We start from the raw sequence: 15,260 nt of genomic DNA on the forward strand, positions 1-15,260 counted from the left end.
TATCATCCCAAATAATTAATTCACTTAGTACTATAATCTCAATTAATTAATTCACCTAGTACTAGAAACTATCATTGACAACATTGATGGATCACATGGGCCGCCACTTTTTTTTATTCATGGTTATCCAAATTTTATCATCCCATATCCCAACCATATGATCATGCAATTATCAATTAGTGTGAACTTTCTGTTTGAGGTAATAGTTCACTATTAAATAAAGATTATACCTACATAAACATCTCTAACCTAGTGGTGAGTTTTAATTAACGATTGCAGCCCAACCATTTCACAAATCAATTTAAGCAGTTTTAATATCTATACTATCTTTACCAGTTTACTCACCATAACCCTTTTACCATTTAGATTTCTTGTCAACCTTGTACTCGTTAATAAAGGGACCTAGTTCTCATGAACTACTAGATAACAATAAACATAAATATTCACACAATTACATCATCTAATCGGCCCATCATGAAGCATAATCAATAGTTTCGGCCCACTTGCACAATTTGCATTCAAACGATTTAACCCCTAATCAACATTAACCATAATCATGTTATAATCTATCATTAATCTGAATCAGGTTACCATAACAATTCCAAAAGTGGATTAACAGCCTATTGACACAACATGATATCAAATAATTCTGATCATAGTTAACAACATCGAGTAATCATATAATCAAGTAGATCGAGACTCCTTTACATATCATGCGCATTTATTAATACCCTAATTATGTGCCAAGATCCTCATACAACATCGAGCCATAATAATTCGTATAAGGTTATTTCATGCTAAGTCAGGTTACACTTTAGTTGATGCAAAGAAGTCGTAACTTGACATCTAGATCGTTCCACATATCAACAGAGCAACAAAACATAAGCCATGCCATTAATGTGAACAACAAGTAGATTAATAAAAATAAATTCACGTACTAACCGAGATACAAGGTGCCTAGATTTCAAGGAAAAGTGCTTCGGGGTGGCTGCCTTAATTCGTACGAAGGAATGAATATTAGGGTTTGTAATGTTAACAAAAGAAATCGTGCAACACTATCACCTATGTTTACGTATACATAGAAAAGAGGGGATGTTGGGCCGAGCTGTTTATTAAGAATTTGGGCCGGGTTATGTTTTAAAAACAGAATTGGGCCAAGTCTTTTTAAAATGGTAGCGGCCCAAAACACTAAACATAATACGGATCTATTACACACCCACTCGCACTCCACCGTTTACGTTACGCAGATTACGTGTAAAGAAATAGTGAGGAATCGGAATCACAAACCGAAAGGTACAAACCTTAAAAGTTCGGGTTGTCACATCATTCCCAACTTGAAAGAAATTTCGTCCCGAAATTTGACAAGTAAGCACAAAGAAGTGAAGTAATAAATCAAGATTGTTGCAGGTTTTCCTCAGGTGCCACACCATCCCCAACTTGAAATGGAATTTCGTCCCGAAATTCACCAGAATTTAGGTTGGTCATCAGGAAAAAAAAAGTTGAGGATATTTGAGCTTCATTTGATTCCCACTCTCCCACGTGAACTCTGGTCCACATCTTGAGTTCCAACGAACTCTCACAATCGGAATACGACTATGCTTACGCACCTTGACCTCCCGGTCCATGATCTCTATAGGTTCTTCGACAAACTGCAACTTGTCGTCAATGTTGAGTTCTTGAAACGGCACAATCAGTGTTTCATCAGGCAAACACTCCTTCAATTGCGAAACATGAAAGACATCATGAATGTTACCCAACTCAGCAGGTAACTCAAGTTTGTAGATTACGTTACTGATTCTTCCCAGATTGTTGAATGGTCCATCGTGACGTCAGTTAAGCTCGCCACGCTTCCCAAGCGTTCCACACCCTCCCAGGGTGAGACTTTCAACATGATACAATTGCCTACAGCGATCTTCCAGTGTTTCCCAAGTTTATCAGCTTTCCTGACAGTCACGCGTTGCCGCCAATCGACTCCCGATCCAAACAACCTTCCCAAGAGTTTCGAGTACCAGTCCCGGACCTGTGATTAGGTTATCACCCACTCTAGTCCAACAAGGAGATCGGCATTATCGTCCTTACAATGCCTCAAACAGAGCTGTCTGATTACTAGAATGGTAACTGTTGCGGTAGAACTTAACCAAATGTAAGTATCCTTCCAATTCTTACTAAAGTCGATCACACACATGCTCGCAGCATGTCCTAGAGTGTCTGGATGGTTCGTTTACCTTGACCGTTTGTCCAATGCTTATATCTAGATGTGAATTAAGGGTGTTGCCTGTTGTCTGTCATAAATCAAATATAGATCAAAATTAGAGGTAACAGTAATTGGCACCTTGTGCATGAAAGTCGCCTCTCTCAGAGGAACATTCACAGCTGTGAAGACTCGTCATTTTCCTTGGTTGCAAGAAAGTGTGCCGGTTACGTGAGACAGTCAACGATCGCCCAAGTTATATTGTTTTTGTTTCGAATTGTAAGCAGACTAGCGACGGAATCCATAACAGTCTGCTATCGTCTTCTATATGGGTGTTGCTGGTTGGGTCTTCATGCCCGATCATTAGCACAAGATTCATAGATCCTAATATCTCACATTAAAATCCAGACGACCAGAATATCGAAGTCGATGTGCTTTGCTCAACACAAGTTTCCTAAAGTTGTCGTATAATGCGATCCACACTCGTTCCTGGGGGTAGCGAATATCATCCAACCTGCCAAAGGTTGCTTTTCCATGCCCCACATGGGTTCAACTTGGAAACTCTCTTCCTTCAGTTCTCCAGTTTGAACAGAGCGAGTCTGATCAGGTAGGTTAAAGTCATTAGCGAGTTGCAAAGCTCGTGCACGTCCAGGTTGCACAGTCGTATTCATTCAAAAGTTCCATCCAGTGATGCCATTAACTGATTTAACTCTCTCGTAGCCAGGGTACACGGGAGGCCCTTGTGATCGGTCTAAGTAGTACATTTGGTACCGTCCAAGTGATGCCTCCAACTTAAATCCAAGGACCATGGCTCGCACCGCGGGTCGTGACTCGTGCAGTTCTTCCTGTAAGTCCACCACGTAAGCCATCGCCCTCTCATGTTGCACCGATGTGTAACTGGGACTCTGATTCGAACCATAAGGATATACCACTGAATCACCCGCACCCTCGGGTAAAGACGATGCTCAATGCATTGCAGAGTTGGGATTCGAAAGCTGAAAGGACGTCCTCCTGTTCTGTCTTTCACAAACACAGCATCCTGCTGTGCTAAAGAGATTTAAGCTGCACGGCCTTTGAAAATCCTGTGATTAATTTGCGATAGTATCAAAAGATACCAAGAAATTGTCGTATCCTCGAAGGACTCTTTGGTGTCGATCAGTTTCCAACCAAAACGGGTCTTAGCGAGATCCGCATGCGTTCCCACTTCGTTGATTATATGACCCAAAAAGGGAACCTCTCGAATCCAGAAATTACATTTATCAAGACTTCGCGCGGTGTGGCTCCTCCCTCAGGAGCTCTCAAATAAGATACAAAGCTGTGCATGGTGTACTTTTCTCCTGGAAAAGGTTCAAAACGTTATCCAATAGCATGGTCGGTTCGCATGATTCCATAAAGCTACTGGTGTGATGATTACCCTAAAGGTCATGGAATATAAAGTCGTATGGCCGAATTGCGTTTGATATGCCGTCGTAGGAACATTCTCCCCTTAGACTTCCATCTGACAATAGTTCGCTCGTTAATCAATCCTCGAATGGAAGCTTGACCCTCGCTACTGGTTGACAGGTTGGCGGTCGAGGCAAACGGTTCTTGACTGTCTCCTTGCTGAGTTCTCGGTAGTCAGTACACATGTCCAACGATAAGGCTTATCTTCATGGATATAACTGGGGCTCCCCAAAGCGAAAGACTATGTCCAACAAAACTTCTGCCCAACGGTTCCTATAGTTGATTAGACAGTCCTTGCAACCCTCCTGGTGCATGACAGTAAGGCGTACAAATAATCGGGGTTGCCTCTGGCGAGAGATCAAACTGTGATTCTGGCTAACAGTTGTGGAAGTAATTCCTGAAAGTCCCTCGATTAGCACACTGAGATGAGTCACAAACAATTGGCGGATCCTCGATCCTATTTTCCTTAGCCTTATCATCAGAAATGGTTGCTAACATAGCGGGGTCCTCCCTCCGTAAACGCTCCTGGGCCCTCATAGCTGGAATGGCGCTAACCTTTGCACCCGTCTAACGCTTGAGAACAAATAACAATTCTCCACACAAAATGTTCTCCTCACTGGGTACATCCGTTCAACATCTGGATAACCAGTCCATTCTAATTACTGCATCGAGACTATCAAGCATGTCAGACATTTGTCCCACAAGGTCGAGTTTGCATCCCACGGACATATGGAGTTTCCATCGTCTTGCCATTAGCCAATTCCACACCAGGTCTAGTTTCAGGAACTATCGGGGTTGGACATAACAGGAATGAAGCGATTAGCTTCCAAGAATGCGCTGGCCACCAGCCCCATGTGCCCTTCCACGAGCATCATGTTGCTGTTTTCGCTATGAGAATTTCCAGTACTGTCGTTGTTCCCCTGGTTGTTGTCGTCTTGGTTTAGCAACGGCCCATCCATGTCGTAGGCACCTTCATTCCCCTACTGAAGGCTATGATTACGTGTACCTTGATGTTGCCATGACTGTTGCCTATGATGTCGTTGCTTGAAACGAAGCGTTGCGGTCTTTCACTTTCAGAGTCCTCATTTTCACATTCTGTGCCACGTCCTAACGCGCTACTCACTGTGCTGGTAGTCACCTATTCCACCCTATAATATGTTGTCGTCTCTTATGTCCCGATTGATTCGTAAGAGTTGACTCCCATGGGTCGCTGACTAGGGTTAAGAATTCGATTGAAGTCAAGTCGCCGATGCTCGTTGCCGGTAGTCAGGGTTGTCTAGACACTGGAACCAGTAAAGTACTACGCTCATCCTCTTGTCCATCGATCTAACAAGTTAATTGAGTATTACATGGTATGTTACAAGAGTGTTGCAGAAATGTTCGCACTTCGGGCTCTAAGGTGTTAATACACTGAGTTCTAGCAAATGGAGAGAAGTGAGAAAGGTATGGACCAACTCAAAGATGTTCGTGCAAGCACCTAACATTCTACGCGGTTCGCTAGCATCGAGATTCGTAAGGAAATCAGAAATGAGTGAAAAGATCACATCCGAGTAGGAGACAATAACTACTAAGACTCCTATAGACTTGTTATGTTTCACACTGATCAAATAACAGAGCGGAACCCCTTCTTCACTTGTTAAGTCTCACTGGGACTCACATGCACCCCACATTATTATTATGTGTGCACCCACAATAATATTGCGCTTTGCATGCTCATCTCAGTTCCTCCTAACTCATGTCAAATGGTTCCTCAAGCTCAAATGCCATACAGAGGTTATCGAACGATAAGATTACAAGAATCTAAGGACTATAACATGCTATCAACGCATCATAATGTGAGCAAGCAATCCATGCCACATGCTATTGTGACGAGTACGTGCTCTTATGTTACATCATAAACAAATGTGTACTAGTCATGTAATGTATGCAACAAGTGAGAAAGACGAACCTTGCAATCTGGAGCCGAGTGTTATGGTCGTATACACGTTTTCAGAACTGTTCGGTTATAGTCTGGTTTTATAAAAACATTTTTAAAACCAAGTTCACTATAACCTGGCTCTGATACCAAACTGTCACACCCCAAAATACCACCTAGGGAATGTCCCTGTTAGGCGTGTGACGTACCAATAACGAGCCACTAATTACATTAAACGCGTACAAGTTGCAAAATAAAATCCTTAATTATTAATGTAAAATACCACCAACAAGTTTAAATGAAAACCAACATGTTCAGCGGAAGCAAATAGTAAACCAATGTTAAACTATTTCAAAAACCAATGTATGATATCAATAGTTCAATCATATGAATCCCTCCAGTCGACCCATGACCACTCCAGCTACTCCAGACAGCAAGTTCCAATCCAAGACATCTAACGACCTACAAGCATGCAGACAAGTGTGTCAGACGACGCTGGTGAGTTCAAAGTTTTGTTAACGCGTTTAGTTACCAGATGTGTGTTACAACAGTTGAACGTTTAGTTTTGATGTTGTTATTACTCGATTACCGTATGTGGCGACTAGATGTGAATGCCCAACCCCAATGCCTCCATTTAGGCATTGGTCATGAGGTCAAGGTATCAAACAACCTTGAATAGATGTAAGGGGTCTTATATGTACACGATGAGAATGCCCAACCCCAATGCCTCTAACTAGGCATTGGTCATGAAGTCCAGGTAATTAGTTCACGCCCGTCCTTTCGGCCCGGTGTGAGGGTGCCAAATCTAATAGCGCTATCAACTAAATACCTCGTTGCTTCTTCAGCAACACGGTAGATGTATGGGGTCTTACATGATTTATACTGTGTTCAATAACCAACATCCCAAATAAACAGTTTACCCAGTATTCCCTTTAGAAACGTTTACCAGATGTCCCAAACCACCGGGACGCATGCTTGGAAAAGTGCAGTGAACTCACCTTTGGTTTGCTCGGTAAGATTAGTTATTCGATTAATAGTTGCTCAAACACGCCCTATCATGGTTATCGACAACAATCAGTTTCATGTGCACATAACCTACGTATTTTACGTACGGTTAACTCATACCCCACATTTAATATACAAGTAATACATGCACGTAGTTCAAATCATGTTTAGTTAATATATATATAAGTTATCACATACTCTACCTTTAATACATGCACACACATGAAGTCCATGCTATATCTCGCTAATACACCAGCCTAAAGTCATCATATATTCACTCAACATTCATGCGATTCACATGCAGATTCACAAACCATCATAGCAAAAATGTTCGTTATTCCCTAGACTATCACATGACAACCTCATTAAAAAAATACCCATGTGCTTTGATTAGATCAAGACTACACATGGCTGCCCCTTTTATTCAAGGTCATCTAGTTTGTCAGACTATGATATATCATAATCAATTTACTTGAATTTTGTGAATTTAGTGTACACTTTTAATTGGACCAAGTACAATTAGTGATTCCAAACAATTATAATCTACTTTTACATTCAGATCTGTCAAAAGACATACCTCAAAATCAACAAACACATATCCATTATCATCTCAAATAATTAATTCACTTTTTTTTTTGGGTAAAGGGTTACCTCGGTTAAATTTTATTTCACACAAACAAACAAAACAAGTGAGGGCCTAACGTGAACCCCCAATTCTCAAACATGACATGCCACATTTGAGTCCAACAAGCAACAAAGCAAAACAAAGAAAACAACTAGTCTCAAAGGACAAACCAATGCCAAAAACACACCAAGCCCTTAGCCGCAATCATCATCGTCTATCAACAACCCTCGCGGTAAGCTCCATAAGTGTAACACTCTCGTCGCTTGGACTGATCTTTTGAACTTCATAGAGTGCATCTTCATCCGGACCGTGTTTAGAATGAGCTCTACTAGCTGGCTCGCACTCCTCTTCTTACTAGAAAACAGCCGCTGGTTCCTCTCTTGCCATACAAAGTAGACCGCCGCACCAACCACAAGCCGACCCACAATATGAAAAACCTTCTTCGAATCCGCATGCTGAAGTAAATGGTTATAAACCGCATCCCAAGATGAATCAATAGTTCCCATATCCACTAGATCTCGCACACCATGCCATATGCAACAAGCATATGAGCACTCAAAGAAGAGATGCTCGTGAGAATCTGGACCAGACGTACATAAGGAACAACACATTAGATTAAAGTTCATATTCCCCGAGGACGCCCAGCTCATCATAACATCCTGAGTCTTTAATTTCTTTTTTATAAGAAGCCACAAGACAAACGAATGCCTAGGAATAGCTTGAGGAAACCACACAATATTAGCCCAAGGAACCACACTTTGACTAGTCCGAATCTCCTCCCATACCATCGAAGTCCCATAGTCTACGATTGAACCCTGACTAGATCTCCACACAACCCTATCCTGTATACTGGGATTCAAGTTAATAGCCCGCATGGTTAGAAGGCCCGGAAATCGCTGAATCCAAGCATTCGGCCACCTCCATCCTCCGAATTCCCACAGCTCCGCAACCTTCGTTTGCATACCAAACCCAGCATTAGCAATCATCCTCGGGGTCAGAAAGTAACTCAACGGACAAGCATCGTCCCAAATATCAAACCAAGCAAATGTTTTAAGACCGTCCCCAATTTCCATCCATATATGTTTCCGAATAATTGGGCGCAGTTGCAACATTTTCCTCCAGCTCCAAGCGACATTATTTTTGACCGGAACATCCCAGAAGCTCCTATCACGTAAATGATATAAATGAACCCATTTAACCCACAAGGATTCTCTACATGTTAGGAGACTCCATACATGCGAGACCATGAGAGCATTATTCATATCCGCCACCCTACGAATACCCAATCCCCCTTCCTGTTTCGGAAGACACAGACTACTCCACTTGACTTTAGCTTTACCTTTGATACTATTGCCCTGAGCCCACAAAAAACGTCTCATCTTTTCCTCTAGCTCCATAGTGACACGCTTTGGTAAGACGAACACCGAAGCCCAATAAACATGCATAGATGATAAAACTGACCGAATTAGCTGGAGGCGTCCTGCAAAGGACAAACTCTTCACTTTCCAATCAGTTATCTTTGCCTCCATATTCTCCACTATCCGCTTACAATCTCCGTACACGAGTCTGCTTGTAATTAGCGGAACCCCTAAATATCGGACTGGAAGGGTGCCCTCCTCAAAAGGCATGAAACTGCGGATGAGGCCCTTCACACTATTCGACACATTTGCAAAATAAACGGTGCTCTTAGACATGCTTGGAACCAACCCCGACATGCTCTTAAACAGGTTTAAAGAATCCATAATGACCTTAGCCGAGTTCTTATCCCCTCTCGCGAACATGAAGAGATCGTCAGCAAAACACAAATTGATTATCCTTTGCTTCTCACACTTGTTATGGAATCTAAATTCCAAAGACAAATCAACTTGTTTCTGCAATATTAAGGTTAAAACCTCCATAACCAACGTAAAAAGGTATGGAGATATCGGGTCACCTTGCCTCAACCCCCTTTTTCCTTTAAAATAACCATATAAATTCCCATGTAAGCCCACCGAGAAGGAAGTAGTCGAGACACACACCATAATCCAACTAACCATTTTCGGATGAAAGCCAAATCCCATAAGAATCTGCTTCAAAAAATTCCAATCAACCGTATCATAAGCTTTTTGAATATCCACCTTAAACGCACATCTCGGTGGCCCATGATTTCTATGATAGTTGTGCATTAATTCCTGAGTTAAGAGGATATTATCAGAAATCCTCCTCCCAGGAACAAACGCCGATTGGTTGATGTTCACAATGTCTGCCAAACCCTCTTTAATCCGATTCGTGACAATTTTACTAATACATTTATACAATGTATTACAACAAGAAATAGGTCTATAATCCGAGATCGAATCAGGAGTAGCCACCTTTGGGATCAGCGAAAGAATTGTATGATTCAGCTCCCTCAGCAGTTTACCATTAGTAAAGAAATCTTGAACCGCCCTACACACATCCTTGCCAGTGATATCCCAAGTTTTCTTAAAGAACATAGAGGTATAACCATCCGGGCCAGGCGCTTTATTACCAGCAATAGAAAACATAGCTTGCTTAATTTCATCATCCATCACCTCACGCACCATACCACTAGCTTTGGCAGAAGATAACACATTTCGAAATAAGTCCGGAGCCGGTTGCAATGAAATATCCCCCACCGAACCAAAAAATTTAGTATAGTGGTCCACCATGACCTGCGGAACCGATCCCCCTTCATGCAACGTTCCATTCCTGTCTCTAATAGAAAAAATCCGGCTTCGATTGGTTTTTTGTATTCGAATCCCCAACCTCAAGCCAGTCTACCTTGGATTTTTGTTTCAGAAACATTCCTTCATCACGCACCGCATCTTTATAAAGCTGAAGTAAACGGCCATGTTCACTAATAAGATCTCCATTTAACGGGTCCCCATCCATGCTAACCTGGCACTCATCCAATTGCTTACGCATATTAATAACATTCTGGTGCAAATTTCCTTGTTGATAAAGAATTTTCCGAAGCGGAGCTTTAAGCAACTTCAACTTCCGAACAACCTGAAACATGTGGTGCCCATCAATACAAGTACTCCAAATTCGCTGCACCTCCTCCAAGAAACCACGTTTGTCAGCCACTAAGTTAACAAACTTAAAGGGCTTTGGCTTTTCTCTCGAAACTTCCGGTAACTTTAGGATACACGGAGCATGATCCGAAACCCTATAAGGGTGGAAATACGCAGCAGCATTTGGGAAAACATCTAGACAGTTAATGTTGCACATGACCCGATCAAGCTTCCTAAATATAATGCCACTATCCTGATGCTTATTCGACCAAGTAAAATGAAGCCCCGAACTATTAATGTCGAACATCTCTATCTCATTAACACACTCCTTGAATTCTCTATTTCCGATATGGAACGTAGAAGATCCGACACTCGTATCCTCATAAGAAAGATGTGAGTTAAAATCACCCATCATCACCCAAGGTTTATTCCTCATAAACGACCGATGCATAACTAAATTCTGCCACAAATCCCTTCGTTTCTTATAATAATTGTCCGCATACACAAACGAAACAAATATAGATTTTTGATCTAATTTAAACAACACCTGCGTATGAACAACTTGATCCGTTTGAGCGAGAATCATCACATCCACAACATTAGCATCCCATCCTACCAGAATTCTAGTACCCTTACTACAAAGAGCCGTGTTAGAAGCCCAACTCCAAGAACGACAAACCTTTTGACAAACCTCATAAACCTTCGAAGAGTCCACATGCGTCTCCATAATTGCACAAACATGCAAATGATTATCTACCATTACCTGACGAACCTCCTTCTGTTTAAGGGAGCGGTTCAACCCCCTAATATTCCAGGAGGCAATACTACCCATGGACACCACCATCTCCGGGTGTGCTTGCACCCTCAGCCCCTTGATTTACCTGTTTCTTCTCCATGTATTTTGGAATATCAGCCAAAAGATCATCAATACCCACATCATCCACTCGGACTTCCTCCGCATTAGTACTAATTGACTTTCCACGAATGATCTTAGCCGTTTGAGAAGTTTCCGCTGGTCTATCTTGTTGACGATCTCCAACCCCCAAACTGTCATCATCAAATTCTTGACCTTCTTCACCCAGCACCTGAAACGGATTAGAAGTGGAGACTTTGTTATCAGATTGCACCCTACCCTGTGAGTTTGTTTTCTGTTTGACTACCGGTCGATAAATAAACTTCTGCTTCTGATTGTTAATATGCACCCCCGGATTGCTTGGTTTTCTAACTTTTTTAGCATTCTGGAAGACCTCCTGACCTTTATCAGCCGAATCATCACCCGCTTTAACACTCTTTGGACACGAGGCATCATCATGCCCAAACACACAACAAGCAGAACATCTCATGGGGACCCAGTCATACTCGACCTTTATTACTGATTTTGAAAAACCTTTCCCGTCTAAAGAAGGAACAGCCATGGTGATAGTCTCCTTCAGATCCCTACTTGCATGGATATCAATCAGTGCTCTAGCAAAACTATTTCGGCCCCAAGACTCCGCACACATAGTTGCCGTATAGGAATCCAGCATTTTTGGTGTCCCTATTTTCGAAGCTAACAGACTTAGGCCATCCTCAGTAAACGCAGCCAACGGGATATCATGCATCTTTACCCAAACCGGAACAGTAGTGATGTCTTCCTTTTCTACTGTAACAGTTGGAGACCACTCCTTTAAAATTATCGGCACGTTCCTTATCATCCACGGGCCATCCTCCAACAATTGGTCAATCCCTTCTTTCGTATTAAACTTAAAGAAAAAGAATCCCTTGGCATTCATCATCATTTTCGTTAAACCATACTTAACCCAGAACTTTTTAGCAAAATAATCCACCACTGGAAACGCAAGCCTTTTTCCCAGAAAATACCCGTATAACGTGTGAACATACCTCTCAGAAACTTGCTTCACAGAAGATAGCGGGATGACAACATCAGCACCTTCAAACGTTTCATTCGATTCTAGAGTTCTGAAATTGACTTTAACATCCGCCTTTTTTCTTTGGACCACATTAGCAAACGATAGTGTCTCATGACCCTTATCAGCCGTCTCACCCTTACTAGCCATCGAAGAAGAGGCTCCAGCAGCAAACACGTTTTCCACCGGTTTAGAAATACTCATCAACCCATCCAAAATCGAAGTATTCGATGTAGAATACATACCTCTTCTAGGAAGCAAAGGGTTACCTTCAATATTAGTTACACGTAATCCAATTCCATGAACTGGAGCTGTTCCAGGTGTAGAAAGTTCCTCAACCACAGGTTCATTCATGTACTCAGCACCATCAACATTGATCGGTTCATTAGGGAAATCCTTGAACAAGTTCGGCGGTTTACCGCGATCATGCAGGACACCGTTAGCAGAATCAGCAGGCTTGGAACGAACATCCATAGCGAATTACACACCTCTCACTTGAAACCATAATAACAAACAAACATGCACACGTAAACCCTACTTCCGCCACCAACAAACCGAAAACAAAAACCCTAAATCCTATAAACCCTAGAATGAAACCTGATCCCTTAATCGATTAAACCTGAGCACCAATCTAGCTAAATTAATCTCAGTTAACCGCAATCAGTGACTACCAGTTTAATAAATCAGGGTTCTTGAATCAAAACTAGAGCGGCGATTACAAGAAGAAACGAAAATAAACCCTAGTTCTAGATCGATCCCTAGTGCTAACGAGTTCGTTATAGAGAATTGGAAGATCAATCCTCTAATCACAGACTGTTATACACAAGATCACGATGAAAAACTTTGGATTCATGAGGAACGAAAATCGCCTATAGGATTAATAATTAATTCACTTAGTACTATAATCTCAATTAATTAATTCACCTAGTACTAGAAACTATCATTGACAACATTGATGGATCACATGGGCCGCCACTTTTTTTTATTCATGGTTATCCAAATTTTATCATCCCATATCCCAACCATATGATCATGCAATTATCAATTAGTGTGAACTTTCTGTTTGAGGTAATAGTTCACTATTAAATAAAGATTATACCTACATAAACATCTCTAACCTAGTGGTGAGTTTTAATTAACGATTGTAGCCCAACCATTTCACAAATCAATTTAAGCAGTTTTAATATCTATACTATCTTTACCAGTTTACTCACCATAACCCTTTTACCATTTAGATTTCTTGTCAACCTTGTACTCGTTAATAAAGGGACCTAGTTCTCATGAACTACTAGATAACAATAAACATAAATATTCACACAATTACATCATCTAATCGGCCCATCATGAAGCATAATCAATAGTTTCGCCCCACTTGCACAATTTGCATTCAAACGATTTAACCCCTAATCAACATTAACCATAATCATGTTATAATCTATCATTAATCTGAATCAGGTTACCATAACAATTCCAAAAGTGGATTAACAGCCTATTGACACAACATGATATCAAATAATTCTGATCATAGTTAACAACATCGAGTAATCATATAATCAAGTAGATCGAGACTCCTTTACATATCATGCGCATTTATTAATACCCTAATTATGTGCCAAGATCCTCATACAACATCGAGCCATAATAATTCGTATAAGGTTATTTCATGCTAAGTCAGGTTACACTTTAGTTGATGCAAAGAAGTCGTAACTTGACATCTAGATCGTTCCACATATCAACAGAGCAACAAAACATAAGCCATGCCATTAATGTGAACAACAAGTAGATTAATAAAAATAAATTCACATACTAACCGAGATACAAGGTGCCTAGATTTCAAGGAAAAGTGCTTCGGGGTGGCTGCCTTAATTCGCACGAAGGAATGAATATTAGGGTTTGTAATGTTAACAAAAGAAATCGTGCAACACTATCACCTATGTTTACGTATACATAGAAAAGAGGGGATGTTGGGCCGAGCTGTTTATTAAGAATTTGGGCCGGGTTATGTTTTAAAAACAGAATTGGGCCAAGTCTTTTTAAAATGGTAGCGGCCCAAAACACTAAACATAATACGGATCTATTACACACCCACTCGCACTCCACCGTTTACGTTACGCAGATTACGTGTAAAGAAATAGTGAGGAATCGGAATCACAAACCGAAAGGTACAAACCTTAAAAGTTCGGGTTGTCACAAATCTAACCTCATCATTCTCGGTTCCCCATTCATCCTCCATATCATTCAAAGCATCAAACGAATTCTTCATTTGAACCTCCGGACCCTTAGAAACATTTGACGTTTTAGAAGAACTCGGATTAGAAGACGTCATACCTTCATTTGATTTTTTCGGCCTATAGATAAACTTCTGCTTATCTTTCATGTTAAACTGTTGTTTTACTCCCTTTTTCCGCAGATTTCCATTCTAAAAACCCTGGTCATCAACACTCTCTTTGACATGATCTCTCTTATCAGCTGGTTCCTTAACTTTAGTTGGACACTCGTCGGTTCCATGACCAAAAACATTACAAGTTTTGCAATGTGGCGGCTTCCATTCGTACTCAACCCGAATATTACTCTTAAGGTATCCCCCCTCTTCTACATTCGGTATTGCTACAGTGACACTATCTTCTAGTTCTTTATCCGCATCTAGCTCTACGATTGCTCTAGCATATCCACTTCTGCCCCATGAATCTAAAGACATTTTGGTCGTTTCATTATCAAGAATCTTTGGAGTTCCAACCTTTGAAGCAATCAAACTGAGACCATCCTCAGTGTAAGCAGCTAAAGGAACATCATGCATCTTGACCCAGACAGGGATCTTTTTTAATTCTTCCTTCTTCAACTCCGTATTCGTCGACCATTGTTTCAGGAAAAGCGGATTATTTCTAATAAGCCATGGTCCATCTTGCATTACTTGCTCCATTCCTTTTTTGAGTTGAACTTAAAAAAAAAAGAATCCCTTCCCATTCATCATGCATTTCAGCAATCCATACGGAAGGATCTTTACCGGTTAGATATTTGGGTGTGCCTCTCATATCATCGCGGCTTCTGTACAATGATTGTCAAATTTTGGTAGAGAAATTGGATAAACGGATCATGCATTGGAGGAATAAGTTACTCTCTTTTGCGGGGAGGCTGCAGCTTATCATATCGGTCTTGTCTT

General features: G+C 41.1%; 2 protein-coding genes across 2 annotated transcripts; both read right to left on the reverse strand.

The window, feature by feature from the left end:
* Window positions 1-9,894: 9,894 nt before the first annotated feature.
* LOC110900521 lies at window positions 9,895-10,920 on the reverse strand. The gene has a single exon (XM_022147408.1). The coding sequence runs from the start codon at window positions 10,918-10,920 to the stop codon at window positions 9,895-9,897; it is 1,026 nt and encodes a 341-aa protein (XP_022003100.1).
* Window positions 10,921-14,519: 3,599 nt separating this feature from the next.
* On the reverse strand, window positions 14,520-15,020 carry LOC110900520. Its single transcript, XM_022147406.1, has one exon. The coding sequence runs from the start codon at window positions 15,018-15,020 to the stop codon at window positions 14,520-14,522; it is 501 nt and encodes a 166-aa protein (XP_022003098.1).
* Between the last annotated feature and the right edge of the window lie 240 nt (window positions 15,021-15,260).

Source organism: Helianthus annuus, chromosome 13 (assembly GCF_002127325.2).
Source record: "Helianthus annuus cultivar XRQ/B chromosome 13, HanXRQr2.0-SUNRISE, whole genome shotgun sequence".
In the NCBI taxonomy this organism is placed as follows: Eukaryota; Viridiplantae; Streptophyta; class Magnoliopsida; order Asterales; family Asteraceae; genus Helianthus; species Helianthus annuus.

Coding starts and splice junctions, on each gene's coding strand:
- LOC110900521 (XM_022147408.1), bottom strand. CDS start 10,920: ATGGAGACGCATGTGGACTCTTCGAAGGTTTATGAGGTTTGTCAAAAG.
- LOC110900520 (XM_022147406.1), bottom strand. CDS start 15,020: ATGGAGCAAGTAATGCAAGATGGACCATGGCTTATTAGAAATAATCCG.